The sequence below is a fragment of the Gorilla gorilla genome, chromosome 10, assembly GCF_029281585.2.
Source record: "Gorilla gorilla gorilla isolate KB3781 chromosome 10, NHGRI_mGorGor1-v2.1_pri, whole genome shotgun sequence".
Classification (NCBI taxonomy): domain Eukaryota; kingdom Metazoa; phylum Chordata; class Mammalia; order Primates; family Hominidae; genus Gorilla; species Gorilla gorilla.
Window position 1 is genome coordinate 79,078,839 of NC_073234.2, and position 17,632 is coordinate 79,096,470.

Consider the following 17,632-nt stretch of genomic DNA (forward strand, 5'->3'; position numbering starts at 1 on the left):
CTGTATTTGTTATTGATTTTTATCATTTGTATCCTTGATACTAATCCCTTGTCATGTATGTTGTAAATATTTTCATCCCAATCTGCTGCTTGTCTCTTTAAAAATATGTTTGTAGAAGACTTTCATTTTAAAGCAGTCATGTTTAACAATTTTTTATGGATTTTGCTAAGGAATTGCCTCATGTTTACATTGTCTTTTGTGTCCTAAAGGTCTTAAAGATATTTTCTCATATTTTCTTTTAATTTTATGGTATATGATTATTCCATCTGGAGCTTAATTTTTGGGACAATGTGAGGTAGGAATTTATCTTATTTTCTATTACTGGCTAGCCAGTAGACCCAGTACAATGTATGGAATAGTAGATTTTTATGAACTGGTTTGAAATGTTACTTTTGGCATAAAGGAAATCTCCAGAAATGCTTAGGTACATTTTTAGACTCATTCTCCTGTTTCATCATACATGGTTTATTCTTGTGTGAGTTCCATAGTGTTTCTATTACTATAGTTTTATAATCAGTTTTGACATTGGTAAGTTAAGTTTTCTCTGTTATTCTTTTGTCCAAAATTATTGTCAGTATACATACTAATTTATACCTCTCGTATGATGTTTAGAATTATCTTATCAAATTATACTTTAAAATAATGTTGGGATTTTTGTTGAGATTGCATTTGAACCTACAAATTTATCTGGGGAGGCATCTTTCAATATTCCTTATTGTCCACATAAAAATGTTGTATTTATTTTTAGGCTTATTTCAAAGTGTTTGGGGGCTTTGTTGCTATTAACAATGAAATTTTTGTTTTATTGTATTATTTTAATATATGATTCCTGCTGTATAGGGAAGCTAAGACTCTATTGGTTCCAATAAATATTTTTTTCAGTTGATTGTTTTGTATATTCTAGGTAGGTAATTATAACATCTTCAAATATTGACAGATTTCCCCTTATATACATAATTGAAATATGTTTAAAATTTTTTCTAATGCAGTGTGTGTGTATTTTTATGTTGTTGACTTCTCATTTTTTTACATTTTCGATCAGACAGTGTGACCCGTATGATGATAATTGTTTTATTATTGATTTTGCTTCTGTAACATAATGTGTGGCCATTTTTAGAAATTTGCTTTTTTTTTTTTGTGAGACAGAGCCTTGCACTGTCGCCCAGGCTGGAGTGCAGTGGCACTATTTTGGCTCACTGCAACCTCCACCTCCTGGGTTCAGCAATTCTTCTGCCTCAGCCTCCTGAGCTGAGATTACAGGCACCTGCCACCACACCCAGCTAATTTTTGTATTTTTAGTAGAGGTGGGGTTTCACTATATTCGCCAGGCTGGTCTCAAACTCCTGACCTCGTGATCTGTCCACATTGGCCTCCCAAAGTGCTGGGATTACAGGCGTGAGCCACCGCACCTGGCTAGAAATTTTCTATTTTATGTGTTTTAAATAATATATTTTAAAATTGAAAACTCATTATGATTGTGGACTTGTGAATTTCTATCTGTAGTTTTTATTGGTTTATGCTATATATTTTTCAAAAGCTATCATGTTAGGTATTTAAAGTTTCTTGACTATTATTATTTTGGTAGTCTTGTGAACTTGGTCAATATAAATTGTTTTATCTTTTTTATAATTTTAAACATTAAATTTCTGTTTTTACCAAAATAATACACATACGTGGAAAAATTAACTTGTATGACAGAGCTCAAACTGAAAAGCAGCAATCTCCTGTCTCAGGACGCCCCCCACTCCCCCAAGTTATGTTCCAAGAAATCTATACCTTTCAACTTCCTCAGCTGATTTTTTTTGTCACATGTAAAAACAACATGCTTAATTACAGTTCTTAAAATTTCAACTTGTCTATTGATTTCTTATGGAAAAATATACTGAGTTCTCTGCATGTGCTCCTCACAGCACGGCTGTCTACCCTATACACTTATACTTTCTTTACCTCTCAATCCAGACATATCACAATCAAATCGATAGTCAGTGTCTACCTAAGTGTAGTTCACATCTGAGATAAAAAGTTTATTACAGGAATTGATAGCCTGTCCATATTTAAATTTTCTCCCAGAGTGCATAAAGCCCTTCCATGCAGCAGTCGCGAATCCATCTCTGGAATCCTTTGAAAGTGCACCTCTTCCATCCCTGCTGCACATTGGCCTATCTGGGACACTGTTTGTTTCTGTGGAGACATTCATCTGGAGCTGTATTTTTCTCTTACTTGAACCTGATTGATGGCTTTCTAGGCCTACTGTATAGCTATTTTTCTGGAGCTTTCCTTTACCCAAATCCATCATTTGTTATATTTTTTAAATTGCCAGCAGCACTTTCTTATTACCTAAATGCCTTTTCTTTTTATATCATCCTAGCCCAGATGTAGTAGCCATGAACATGAGTAAACAAACTAATTATAGATGTTTAAGAGGTTTCCTCTGCCCCTTGAATGATTTTGGTTTCCTCTGAGTCCCTCTGCTCTGACTCTTATGTTGGACACTATCCATCAGTGTCTTCTGAGCTTGGCTGTGTGTTCTTGTTTGGTGACTGGAAGCTCTGTGCAGAGACTGCACCTGTCAACAGGTGGGTTTTACTCTGGGTTGAGATGGTGGCAATGTTGCTTTCTCTTGGGCAGTTCCCAAATGTTACTGCTTGTAGGTCTTCTCCTTGGGCTACTCAGTGTCAGTATTCCACTTGGGAACTACAAGCCTGACTGCTGATATTGTGTGAGTCGAGAATTCCATTTCCCTGACTGAGCCAGCTTTCTGGACACATACCCACTCTTCCTACCTGGAAACTGACGCGTCCTTCCACATACACGGTGATAATTGATCGGTGCAGGATTTTAGGGTTCAGCCCACCTGGGTGTCTTTGCTACCCCATAATCTGAATAATAAACTTGCTGATTGCTGTTAGACACCACTTTCCCTAGTATCTCCTGCCTCCAGGTATAGGGCACTGCTAGTGCTGCCTTTTAGAGGAATGCTCAACAGTTCCTTCATGCTCTGGTTTCCTTTGGTAAACTGTCTGTTTTTTTGAGGTAACCTAGATTCAGGATCCACTGAGGTTTGCTTTCTTTTTTATTTTCAGAATGGAGATAGATTTTTAAAAACTTATTTTCTCCTATTTCTAGAGATTTGTCGTAGGAGGTGAGAGCTTTATTCACCCTTTATTGTGTTCCTTTCTATTCTATTAATATTCCTTTTTGTATTCAATTTGCGTCTTGTAACTGCAACTGAATGCTTTAACATTTTTAATTGAAATTCCTTCAAGATTAATTGTCCATTTTCATATCAATGTATCCATATATTCAGACTCTACAATTTATCGATACCAATTTATGTTTGTTATATTTGCTGTAAATATTTCTCAGAGTAATTCCCTTTTTACTTATCTTATTCTTCATGGTAATGAAATTTTACAACATGACATAATCAATTTTGTTAATATTTTCCTTTGTTGAAATATATTTTGCAAATGTCTGATAAGCTCATGATTTTTTTTTTAGTTTTTGTAACATAGATTTTATTTATTTATTTATTGAGATGGTTGCCCAGGCTGGTCTCGAACTCCTGGCCTCAAGTGATCCTCCCACCTCAGCTGCCTGAAGTGCTAGGATTGTAGACTTGAGTCACTGTGCCAGCTAGATTTTAAATATCTATCTTACTTATCTTAAAATTATTTGGTAATTGTCTCGTGAAGTATGAATCTGTTCCCTCTCAGATTTCCAAATTGTTAGCTAACTATCTCAATATTGTTTATTAAGTAATTTAAAAAATCTTATTGGTTTTGTCCCCATTATCATGTATTCAATTCCTTTATAAAATGTGCTATACTTTTGTCGTTTCCACTCTGTTTTTGTTTTTCCTTTTATGCTCATATTGATTATAAATTAATCATTTCTATTTTAATAATTCATGGGCTGATCTTCATTTTTATTTTTAATTCATAGGCTGGTCTGATTTCTTTTTTTATTTTTAAAAATTACTGTTTAGTAGTTTTTTATTCATATAGTACAAAAATATTCTGAGCTACGTTATAAAAATTAAAGGATGAATAGAACTTGTCCTTTGTTTTCAAGGAGTTCATAGTCTTAGAGAGTATGAGCAATTATTATTCAGGAATTCAAAGAAGACTTTTGAAAGCTTAAGTTGGAAGGAAGGAATAAGCCTAATAAAGGAAAGCTTAAGTTGAGTTTTGATTTATAGGCACAACTTCACCAGGGCAATGACTAGATCAGCAAAAATGAATATATGCAATAAAAATTGTGGACAGGTACACACACAGGGATGGCTGGAGCACAGGGTGAGGACATGAGGAGTAGCTGAGTATGAGGCTGGAGAGACAAACTGGAGCACCCCTCTTTTCTAATTCCAGCTTAATTTTGTAATAATGTAATAAAATTCAATACCAACCCCATTAAACTCTTGATCAGGATAATATTAAACATATTCAGTATACCATAACAATTATTGAATTGAATCTAATTCTTAAATAATAATGTCATTTGTCACAGAATGGGAGAGGTAAAAATAATAACTGTCAATAAAATTAGGACTATAGTAAATTCAAGCTGTGTGTTCCTTTTCAAAGTGAAAACACAGAAAGGGAAAACTGCTCCCTTCAAGACTAATCAGTTGGCTTTAAGACAGGAAACACAAAATCAATCATCTTGACTTTATTGAAGCAGTGTGTAATTCTCCGCTAGTATGTAGTCCACAGAGACAGGGATCAGTTCCATCAGCCAGCAGGGCCCTGTGAAATGGGAGCCATTCTGTACAGGAATAAGGAGGAATGGAAGGAAGCAAGGAAAGCAATAGAGGTATCCTAACTGCTCTAGAAGGTTGATGGTGAAATGACAGAATGAGAATGTAGCACTGGGAATGGTATGAGCATATTAAGAAGAGTTTTTTAAAGTTCTAACCTGCTTGTTGTAATCATTTCACAATGTATGTGCATATCAAAACACCACATTACACACCTTAAATATACACGATTTTTATTTGTAAAATATACGTTAGTAGAGTTGAAGGGGAAAGTTCTAACCGTATTTAGAAGACAGAGGAAATAATTCAGTTGAGATGGAGAGGTTGATTTTTTTTTAAAGAGGAGAGATCCACTTTGGAACATGAGTTCTTTAGGATATGTGAAACAGCTTGTCTCAAGATACAGAGGGGAAGATGGAGCACTTCTTAGAATGGCAGCAAGGATGTGATTAGAAGATGTAAAGAAAAGGGTGGTGAGAGATGGATGCAGAAAGCCAGACAGCTTACACTGATGCTTTGATCTTCTAAATAAGTATGTCCCACCTGTGTCAGATTACCCAGGAGTACTGGGTAAAAATTCAGCCCCTGGATCACTCTCATCAGAACCCAGGAAGCTGTGATATTAGTGAACTCTCTGGGTTATTCTAACTAAAGTGTGAGAACCAATGGCTCAAATGGAGTAGCAGGTTATCTACACAGTGTGTCTATACGATTGGGAAAGCATTAGTGCCACCCATATTAGAAGATATGGGTGGGCAATGGAAGAAAGAAATTGCTAAGCAGAGCCCATTTGGAAGTTGGGAAGCAGGAATTTGTATTGGAGAGGCTGGCCCAACTCCAGATATGGTTGAATATGCTTCCATGGCTTCTTCTAAGTTAAAGTGAATCTACCTAAAGACCCTGTTATTACTTCTGTATCAGGACCCAGGGAAAAATTGATAAAGCAGGCTACTGGATCAAGAAAGCAGGCTACTGGATCAAGGACATGAAGACAACTTGAGAGATTTCCCTTCCTTCTGGCCTTGAGAAACATACCTTTCTGGGCAGGCAGAGTCAATAACGCTGATTGCTACATACAGTCCTGTGGATTTGTGTATTCAGAACTTTAATTTCGCATAATTATGATGAGCCTGCCAACATGTCAGGCCAGACTTTCCTCTGCTAGTTGTGGCTCAGTTTATTCTTTGATGCTGCTGCTCCACCTGCATATAACCCAAGATGGGCAGCTCCCATGGTGAAAGGAATTAAAAGTTGCAAGGCCCTAATCTAGTTCATTGCTTTTCTCTCTCTCTACCCTTCTCTCTCCCTCTCTTTCTCTCTCTCTCTTTTATTTAACTTGAGTGTATTAGCAGCCTCTTACCTGGTCTCCAGGCTACCAGCCTCTTCCTTCCAAGGTAATCTTCTATTCTATTAGAGTACCTTTTTTTTACACAGACTGACAGTTGCCATAAGTGCTGTAAGCAGTCACTGCTGTGAGGATTTCCTGTCACCACAGAGTGATGTTCTAACAAACAAAACAGATATAAGACGTTTTTCGAAGAATGCCTTGTCTTCAGCCACTGCTGCCGCCATTAGCACCTCCGACATTCTAGGGACAGGGAATCCTTGTCATTGCCTCAGTATGTTGCGTACTCTTGCCTGTAACCAAAGTATCCCTTCGAGTTTAGTTGCTGTTCTTTCTGTTGTTTCCCTATAAGAAGTGTATTTAAATGTTATTCCCACTCTGTAGCTTTCTTGGACCGCACTCCCTCTTTCCAGGCAGAATTATTTTTTTCATCTGTATTCCATAGTACTTTATACAAGTATCAACATTGTATTTAGAACATTCTATTGTACTTATTTGTATCTTTGTTTCTACAGCTGCACTAGAATTTCATGTAATCCAAACTGAAAGAACATAGGAAAGTAGAGTTATTTGGAGCAAGCAATATGGGCAACTCCCTGCATCATTTTGTAATAGTAACAAGCTTTCCTTTTTCCAGGTAATATTATAGTTGTAGCATTGATGAATCTGAATATTTATAGAATCATAGAATTTCAGTGGGGAGAGGTATCTTAGAAGTGATTCCTTTGATTTGCAGATGAAGAAACCAGTCTTGTGGTTATGTTAGACCACCTAAGTACCTTTCATCAAAATCCCAGCCAACAACCTTTAGGAATTTATGAGAATTAAACCGTTTTCCATTTCAGGCAAAAACGTTCTGGAAGAGAACAAATGTATAATGCATTTTAGTTCAGAGGGAGCCCCATTAACAAATGTTAACTGCGTTTTAAGAAGTTGGGGTCAGGGAAAAAGTCAGGCTATTTGATGAGAGATAATTGATAAGTTCAAGGAGGATTTTAAATACAAATGAAGTGTTTTTCATGTGTTTCATTGAGATGATTTGAGGTATCAGGGCCACCAGAAGACAACAGAGTGGGTTTTGGTGAGTTTCTTTTTCTCTAGGTTTAATTGAACAGTTTTTTTTTTCTTTAATAGGTTTCAGAACCTTCTGTGGTCCAGAAAGACATTTGTGGACAACATGAAAATCTATAACCACAGTTACATCTACATGCCTGCCTTTTCTATGAAGACAGGAACAGAGCCATCTTTGAGGGTTTATTATACACTGTCAGATGTTGGTGCCAATCAAACAGTGCTGTTTGCCAACCCCAACTTTCTGCGTAGCATTGGAAAGTTCTGGAAAAGTAGAGGAATCCATGCCAAGCGCCTGTCCACAGGACTTTTTCTGGTGAGCGCAGCTCTGGGTCTCTGTGAAGAGGTGGCCATCTATGGCTTCTGGCCCTTCTCTGTGAATATGCATGAGCAGCCCATCAGCCACCACTACTATGACAACGTCTTACCCTTTTCTGGCTTCCATGCCATGCCCGAGGAATTTCTCCAACTCTGGTATCTTCATAAAATCGGTGCACTGAGAATGCAGCTGGACCCATGTGAAGATACCTCACTCCAGCCCACTTCCTAGGGACAATGGAAGAAGAAAGGACTGAACCAGGGTATTTTTGTTAGGTTTTCTATGTGACTCCAAGAGGGAATGGTCAAGTTGTTTCATGAGTTTGCATGGGCCCTTGGAAAAACAGGAAAGGAGCAATGAAGATCCAAGCAAAACTTTACTTTCAGCGTTGGCTTGGAGGACAAATAAGAAATGAAACATCCTATGAAATACTTTATAGCACATGGCAGATTTGCAACTAGTAAAATGCTGGTGAAATGCTGTTGGTAAAGCACATGGTTCAAATCTGGAAGATGCAGTTCAAAAACAAGACAGACTCGAGTTGTTAGGGCTGAGGAACCAATCAAGGTAGAACAAAGAAAATGTTGGGGTAAAAGTGTTGCTGATTGTCAGCACAAACTGGCTTAATAATATTAATAAGAACCTGTCTTATTAAGACTGGCTTTAGAACCGTAGGTTTTTTAAAAAAATTATTATTTATTTTTGCCCTTTTTGGGGAAGTGGGTGGGTAGATTTAAAAAATCCCTTCCTGAGTAATAAAGATACAAAATGTTACTGCTGATAATTGTGATTTGTTGAGCCACGTCTATATTAACTATAGCTCCCCTCTATTTTTAGAATTTTACATAAGAATTGCTTCTTCCTCTTTTGTCAAGTCCACAGAGACAATGTGAAGCATTATTGAATTTAGACTGTGTTGCTTCATAGTCTGGATAACAGGAGCCACTTTCCTTCCTCAGAATTTAGGACATAAACCCAATTTTAGGTCTGCATTATGTAAGCCTGTTTGCATTGTCATTTTTATTTTAGTGCAAAAGACTACCAATATGAGTGAATTATTTATTTGCAAATTGGCATAATTGTCTTCATAATTTAATGTTCAGAAATGCAGTAAAGCACATTGATGAAAAGCTTAGTCTCTGTGGAAGACAGACCAGAAGACAAATCCCTTTTCTATCTACTGTGGCATATTCACTGCAAGGTAAAGGACATGTATGCATACATGCAAGAATGAATTGAGCGAAACTTTGAATATGTTTCCTCTTTTGAGCTATTGTTATTTAGTAGTTACCTAAAAAAAGAATACATTTTTACTAGTATACCATTAAAAATGTAAAAGGCTTAACATGTATGCATACATGTAGACACACATACACACACACAAAGTTAAACAAAACTCATTACTGTGCAACTATGAAAGCTGAACTCATATGACCTGGTATGGCAAAAATTTGTAACCAGTGTTGGAGAATCACAAATGTGTTATGCACTATCCATTACATGTTGATATAAGACAACCGAGCTCACTGGTTGCTGCACATAATACCCATAGCAGCACAAGATGCAAGTCTTACCCCCAAATGCTTACCCGGAATGAGCAGAATTGTCTTACTCATCCTGATTTTACCCAAAATCTCATGAATGGGCTTGCTGTTGAGCGTGGTCACACAAGGTATAGTTTGTACAAGTAAAGAAATGTGAATTAGTAGCTATTTATTTCCTTAGTAGCAGGTAGGACTACTTAGCTTGTTACAACAGCTTTGATACACAGTAAGAAAACTCTACTGACAGATTACAAGCAGCCAAATGTGTTTACATTTCAGAGAAGGGTAAGGGAAGCCTCTTGTTGTCTTGATACTTTGGAATGTCTTAAGCTAAAATGAGACACTAGAGTTCAATTTCTTTTTTATTTTAAATGTCACTAAATTGTAGGTAAACTGTACCAAAAAGTTCTAGTTTAATTTTAACAGTAAAAACTTAGCATACCATGTTACCATGTAAACAATAATGGCTGGTATTTTCTGTGGGTTAATTTAACATGACATAAACATAGGAAAGCCCTTGGCAAAATTCTACATCATTGAAGTAGACCATTTCTAAATGCAATTAAATAGTGAGGTTATTATAAAAATTAGAATTTAAAATATGACTTGTTGATAGTGCAGATTATAATGTTACTTAGAAAGTTAAGAATTCGAGAGTAATGATTCTATTGGAGAACTGGTTTGCTATACGGCAGCAAAAACATAATGAGAATGTACCATGAAGAAATTGTGTTAAATATTTACTTTGAGTGAAACTTTAAATATGTTTCCTCTTTTGAGCTACTGTTATTTAGCAGTTACCTAAAAAAGAATACATTTTTACTAGTATACCATTAAAAATATAAAAGGTTTAACAAAAATGCATATAAAAGTTAATAAAATGTTACTCAGATTAGTACTTTAATTGTTAAAATGTAATTAATGAGCTCCATAGAGCCCATACATCACAGTTCCATTGAAAATATCATCTGGACTAGAATCTCTTAAACCCAGGAAGTGGAGGTTGCAGTGAGCCAAGATGGTGCCACTGCACTCCAGCCTGGGTGACAGGGCAAGACCCTGTCTCAAAAAAAAAAAAAAAAAGAAAAAGAAAAAGAAAGAAAATATTATGTGGAAATTTTTCATCTTTTTATGATGCCTGGGATAGATTTATGCAGTAGATTTATATATAATGTTTAGTTTACAAACTTGTGAAACTATTTCATGTGGGTTCTGAAAGGCAAAACAGAAATGGCCAGTGCTGGTGATGTTTGATTAGACCAGCTCTTCTCAGCTGGGGTGATTCATTATCCCTCTCTGGTGACATTTGGCAATGTCTGGAGACCAGAGACATTTTTTATTTTCATGACTCAAGGGTGCTAATAGCATGTACTTAGTAGAGGTTAGAGATCCTGCTAAAGATCTTACAATGCACAAGTCAGCCTCTCACAGCAAAATAATTATCCAGGCTGAGATGTCAGTAGTATCAAGGTTGACATCTCAGACCTGGATTAGACCTGGATTAGACCAAAATGAAATTTTGATTGTTCCACCTTGTCTTCACTTAAAGATAGATATACATGCTCACAGCATTCAAAATATGACTACAATTTAATGAAAATATTTTCTTATGGTAGATTACAACTCACTAGATACACCATACATATGCCTTTTGGACATAATTGGTTAGATAGGAGTGTGTGTGTGTGTGTGTGTGTGTGTGTAGCATGAAGTTAGGCATCTCTATCCTTAACTGTGCTATGTGTTCCTAAGTAAGGACCTCGCTAGAATCATCCTGTAGAGTGCTCTGGAATACTCTATTATTAAGATCTTCAATTCTAAGCTCCCATTATCTTTCTTTGTTTATCTGAAATTAAGACCTTCAGAATTAGGCCTGGTACTTTTCCAGATTTGATCAGTTGCATTTTGATATACCTGACTCTTAAAATTCAGCTTAGAAGACATTCAATAAGAAAATCTTTAATCACTTTTGATGGTGCACCTGCCAAGAGGGGGCATCACTTTGTACCATCAGACTAATTAAAAAAATTGTTGTGTAGTCATAAAAATTAGGCTGCTCCATAGGGGCAAAAGGAAGGGTGAAGAGACTAAAAACTATTACCCTGATAGAATTTTAGTTTTTATTAGCCTCGATTTGAGAACTGCATTGATTCCAAAGATCATGATTAAGGATGCCCTCTGTTTAATTTTAATCACACTTCAGTAAAATTAAGGTAGGTGAAGGATTAAGTCATTCCATAATTAAGAAAAGTAATGTTTATATGAAAGATTTTTATATGGACAATGACTCACAGACACATATGCTTTGTATAGAGGATTTTGCCAAAAGTTTATACAAAATTGCACATCTAAACTGCATAATTCTCATACAAGAAGTTAAGGAAGTGCTCACTGGATTTTGCTTCTGTACAGTTCACTTTTATCTGTCTTCACAAGGGTAGGAAGTAAATGATCTCAAATGGCACATGTTCAGACAATACTGTGTTTGGCTTTGTGATGTCTCATGTCTTTCTCTTGGCTAAAAAATTGTTTAGGCTATATATAACTTGTACCTGAAGCAATCTGGACAACATGGCTTAAAATGGAAAATAACTGAAAAAATCCTGGGATTTTAAATTTGCCAAAAATACCCTTGGATTAGTCAAAGGCTTTACAAGAGTGTTATAGATGATCCAAAATGGAAACAATATTGATAACATTTCTTTTTGTCAGCAGCTACATATTCCAGTTTTATAACTTTATTATATACATTTTTGATTATTAATAGAAAGTCAGCTATCCAGAGTTTTAACTTCTGTGTTTGAAATAATGACTTTGTGAAATTTTTCACTGACAAATACTTGTTAGGAGTGACCTAAGGGGGAGGGGAATATTACCAGTCCACTGAAAACTTTAGGAAATGTTCATTGTGTTGTGTAAATACTTTCCCATCAGCACCAGGTAATATATTCTCTATGTTTGTAGAATTCCAAAGATCAAAAGCTGTAAGGACGTTTATGTGAACTTGACAGCAAACTTGTGGAGGAATAAGGACTGAGAGTAATGTTGTGCTTTTTCTTTCTTTATCTTCCCGTCGTATAGGTCGACTCTCAGGTTATATGACTTTTGTTGGGCACACATCAGGGGTGGAAGTGGTAGAAGTGGGTTAACAATTTCAAGGCCTGGTAACCTAGGTCAAAACCTCTAATAAAGTCAGCAGTAAATATAACTAGCAACTTCATTCCACTATGTGCTAGGAGGAGGGTGAGGCAAGTTGAAAGGAGATGACCCTATCCCCACACTCTCAGGATGTAAAAGGGCAGAGTGCTCTCTACCCTTAACCTTGGCTTTTTAGCACCGTCAGTCTCTGTCCTCTCCCAGGAGAGCTGCCTTGGCTCCAGAGTTGAGCTAGTAGCATTGTGACTAGAGAGGTAGTGTGGAAATTCGCTGAGGACCTCAAAATTTTACACTGCCTTAAACTGTTTTGTTTTTGCTTAAACTCGTGCTGTCTAAATTTGGGTGTTTTGTGGCAGAGTCTGATCACCCCGACCTAGTTATAGCCCTGCCAGTGATTCTAAAGTGGAACTTTTCCCCCTCATTCATATGGATAGTCTGAGTCCTTGAAGCTAGGGAGATATCAAATATTCTACCAGTTCCTACAAAGCTTCTTTAAAAGTCCTAGAGACTAACTCACAGGAAGTCTGAAGCCCAGAGCGTCTGTTTATAAACTCCTAAATATGAGGCCACAATATTTAGGTTGAGCACTAGAAAATTTCTATTTTGCAAGTGGAAGGAGACTTGAATCTATAATTGCTGTAGCTTTTTTTCCCTTCTATCATAAGAAAATGGATACCATCTGCTTTACCCTCAGCCCAGACTTGTCTTTTGAATTTTTTACATACATCTTAGGGGTGAGAGATTGAAACAAGTGCATGAATGAAAAGCTTATTGAAACATAACACAGCCCCTGCTCACCATTTCAATAAGGGAAAATACATGTTTCTGTTTCCCTCTAATTTGTTTTCTCTGGTGCCAACATTTCTGATTTCTTCTGTCTCTAATACATAAGGAATAAATACCATATTTTAAATTGACTTACATGCCTGCGAGCATTTGCCAGATAGTCCAAGGCTATGACTCTAACTTTTTAAAGCACAGAAGAGGAATTATATTTTATGGTCACTCCTCTGTGTTTCTATTGATCTCTATATTGTGCTAAAATTCTTTCAGATAATTTTTTTCTTGTTGAAGCTGTGGGATATAATCAATGATACCAAGCTATCTGAGAATTTTATAGAATAATATCCAAATATATTGATCCTGCCTCTTTCTGCTTCTATGTAATTAAACTTTCTTTTGATGTTTATTTTTAAAATGTATGCTTCACACAACACCAATAAACATCTAAGAGATGTGATATAATCCAAGGCAAAGAAAAGTAAGAATCAGTTAATGTCTATTTTATCTGCACAGTATTACGAACAGAAAATTGTAATAAAAAAAGGTTTAGCCAAAACTGAAAAAAAGAGAGACAAAATCTTGGTTTTAATTTGAAAAGATGATTGGGAGTGATCTCAGAAGAGAGTTCAGCAGGAAGCAAGGAAGAGGCTGTTGACCTTGAGTGGAGCCTCAAGAATGGAACCTTTTCGAAATATTTTAAAGGAAATATCTTGTCATCCAGCTGTTATGGTTAATAATGAATAGTTTTCTCTGGGTGAAGCTTATCCATTGCACACCTGATGTGCTGGCCCCTGCGATTTCCCCAAATGTTGGAATGTTGCCTGCATAATTTGTGGTAATGGGGGACTGTGTTCCTGCTTTTACCTGGTTACAAAAAAACAAAACAAAACAAAAAACAGAAAAAAAAAGAGAGAAAAGATGCTAGAGGAAGCAGTGTGACAGATCATGAGATGCTGACGGAGAGAGCAGAGTGGTACCTGTTTACCCACTTGGACCATGACAGTCTCAAGGCTCCACCCCTTGCTGTCCCTTCCCAAGAGGTGCTCTCCTGGGAGTTTGATCGCAGTGAAACAACACTCCCGTTTTCTTTTTTTTTTTTTCTTTCTTTTTTTTTTTTTTTGAGACAGAGTTTTTTGCTCTTGTTGCCCAGGCTGGAGTGCAATGGCGTGATCTCGGCTCACCGCAACCTCCGCCTCCCAGGTTCAAGCGATTCTCCTGCCTCAGCCTCTGGAGTAGCTGGGATTACAGGCATGCGCCACCACACCCGGCTAATTTTGTGCTTTTAGTAGAGATGGGGTTTCTCCATATTGGTCAGGCTGGTCCCGAACTCCTGACCTCAGGTGATCTGCCCGCCTCAGCCTCCCAAAGTGCTGGGATTACAGGCATAAACCACCGAGCCCAGCCCCACACTCCTGTTTTCATAGCCCTTTTTTGTCTGTACTTTGGTACATATTCCCCAAATAAGATTATTATTTACATCTGTCATGATGAGGCAGTGATAGCAGGAAGTGTCACTTTGACCCTCACCCTTGGAAAGTGGGCTATGCATAGCTAGAGTTAGAACAGGAGGTTCTAACCCTGCTTCCACAATTACTTCAGTAACAGGGTTTTGTATCCATGATTACTTAAGCTGACTTAGATGCATTTTCTACCCTGTATTCTAGTGTACACAACACAAACACACATAAGCCCTTTACCTGTGGAGAAGAGGGAGATGGTTGATTCAGTGGGAGTGGGGAGTGGCAGAGGGTGCCTTAACTTTTTCTGGCTTGACCCCTACTTCCTTATGTGTTTCCTTCATATACCTCTGTCATTTTAGAGATGTAACCATGTCTGTTCCAAGTTGTATCGTTATTATCAAGAAGTCCTATAAATGTAGCAAATGTGATTATTTTATAGAAATGCACAATAGTTTATAGGCCTTGGAGAAGTCTGATAATAGTATGTAAATATCCTTCATTGAAGTCATAGAACCTTCTAGTAGGAAGCTCCATAGGTGATAACTGCAAGAGGATTAATGTTTGTTTCTCCAGTAAACACCGGAAGCAAGGAATCAATCTGTCACTGTTTTTCATTCAGTCTTGAGCACCGTTGGGTGTTGATAGGTTACTATAGACACTCCCCTTATAATTAATATACAGGACTCACAATTTAGGATGTCTGATGGCCACTAGGGTACATCATAGAGACACTAGAGAGAAGAGAACAAATATAGCTCTATCAAAAAGCCTGCTTAATCTTTAACAAGTCTGAAATATTACTAGAATTCCAGTTACCGTGCAGCATAGTCAGTCTAAAAAGCACTGGGGAAAAAGGTGTCTTTTTGGTCTCTTTAATTCTATTATGGCACATTTTAATATTATTCCACATGTGTGCAAACTACTTCTCAAGAGCAAAGTTTGAGGCTGGAGATAATAGAAAAATTAAAACATTATTTTTTCTCATATAATATAATCTGACTAGTAGTTCATGGATATAATAATTCTGGGAAAAAATTTTAGATTAAACTATAAAATTGAAATCACCTTTGAAGAGTATATGGAATTTCTTCTTTCTATTAAAGCCAACCTACATTGGCAAAAAGTGTGGAGAAAACCAGTGTGCTCAATTCTTTTTGTAGAGTTTCATCTAAAATGTTGCAGGTAAAAAAGAAAACTTTAATTGGTACTTTCTACGGTGTGATTAGAAAAATTAGTATCTATCTCTGTTGGTTCTGCTGACTTGCTTCTTTCCACCGAATCTAAATGCAATGTCATAGGAGGAGGTTTGCTGTAAAAACATGTCTTTTTCTTTGGTGTATTCATTGTAATTATGGCTGGCAGTGAGAAGGTTCAGTAAGTCTCAATTTCTCTACCTCCCTTACTTGGAGAAAATTTGTAAATGTACCCTGTGAATAAAGTGATTTTTTTATAGCTTGTGAAGTCTTTTCATTTTCCAGAATTAAATGGGTGATGCTCTTTCATTTTCTATTCCTGCTTTGTTTTGTATCCATATCAGCTACACTGATATTTTTTTCTTACAGATGAAAAGTCATGAGACTTAGTGAGGAAATCATTTTAGAAATCCTGAATTATAATTGCCAGAATATAAGAACACTATTGGTACTTCTTATGTGGATGAAAGGACTATCTATACGGCAAACTAGAAAGAAAACTGAGCATTTATTTAATATGATTAATGTAGATAAGCCTAGTTTTTCCAGTGATAAAACTTCTCCTTTTCGTCAATATCAGTATGTGTGTCCAAGAGATGCTTTAATACATTCCTAACAAGATGCAATACATTTAGATTCCCCTTCTGCACATATGGGTGATTTTCAAAGCCCAAGTGTGCCTTTTTGTCTGAATTATTTAGATAATTGCTTCAAACTCCCATTCCCCTTGGGCGCTGTTGGCCCAGTTCTGCCAAACTCTTCCTCAGAGGGAGTGACATCAGGAAAAGTGACCTTGATTCATCCTTTATTATACATTTCTCCTCAGAAATTGATCAAGGTACTCTGTACAGATCTCCTTATTAATTCTCTGACTTCATTCTCACACGACATAGCTTTTTGGGCTACAGCTATTTTAAGAAAGGACATTGTATTACCTAATGGAAAATCTACATGGTGTTTAGCTGAATCACTTGGAAACAAATGCAATACTCTAGTATAAATGTGGGTTACCTTAACCTATTCTCAGATGATATGAGGAAAACAGACTTAACTTGTTTTCACCAACTATCATTAAGTCCCCAAATCTAGATTTGACAGAGTCCTGCTCTTCTACTTTGTTTCAATTTGAGCATTCAAAAACAGATATTAAGACTCCAAAGGCATTAATTACTCAAGAATTCCCCCTAAACCTAAAAGGAGGATAATTATAAATCATAGACTATATTTTTACTTGAAAACTTATTATTTTGGACATACAGTTAGATTCCTGATGATATGAACAATTATAGATGTAGGAGGATTGACTTCATTTATAATTTGTATTATTCCATTTTATGAGCTTTTAGAAGTATAAGAAAACAAGTTCTTTGTTTCATTTATATAGATAGAGTAAAAGTTATTTCTTTCCTTCTCAATAGTCATGAATTCTGGGCCAGAATTAAAAAGTCAGCCTCAATACTTGGGAACTTTTTCATGGTAAACAGTGCAATCAAATGTTAGGTTAAAAGGCAATCAAGAATTTGTGAGTCTCAAGATAGATGCCAATTGAGATTCCAACCTTTGCATATGGAGGCAAGGGAGACAGTAGGAATAAGGTACAAGTGTTCATTGGGTGGGACCACTATAATCAATTTCCTACCAGGCAGATTACTGATCTCTACAAAGAGAATGCTTTTCTACCAAGGGTTTAACATTAGCCTTTGCTATTGTTGGTTGGGCACTTGGCAGTGGTGGAAGCCAGATTATCATTAGTCTTTGATACTAATTCCATGCATAACCTCCATGCCTGTTACCAAAACCACTTTGTATAGAAGTCCATTGAGAAAGTAGTGGAGTAATTGAGAAAAGAGACCAGCTGTTACCCACTCAACACATTGTTTAGTCTGGGCCTCTTATAAAGGTTATGACTGCAGTAGTGAGGTTAATTTCTGGAGTGGTTATCAATGTGTTCTATCCTGGAGCACATAGCAATTTATTCTAACTGAACTAGACATGTATTCCA

The 17,632-nt window shown here is 36.6% G+C and overlaps 1 protein-coding gene across 4 annotated transcripts in view; it reads left to right on the forward strand.

The window, feature by feature from the left end:
- ST8SIA1 (ST8 alpha-N-acetyl-neuraminide alpha-2,8-sialyltransferase 1) overlaps positions 1-15,889 on the forward strand; it is a 183,416-nt gene extending 167,527 nt beyond the window's left edge. For all 4 annotated transcript variants that reach the window (XM_055358450.1, XM_004052862.5, XM_063694121.1 and 1 more), the window contains one exon: positions 7,239-15,889. In XM_055358450.1, the coding sequence (XP_055214425.1) occupies positions 7,239-7,725 (487 nt within the window). In that variant the 3' untranslated portion in view covers positions 7,726-15,889. The remainder of the gene's footprint in view (positions 1-7,238) is intronic.
- The last annotated feature ends 1,743 nt before the right edge of the window (positions 15,890-17,632 follow it).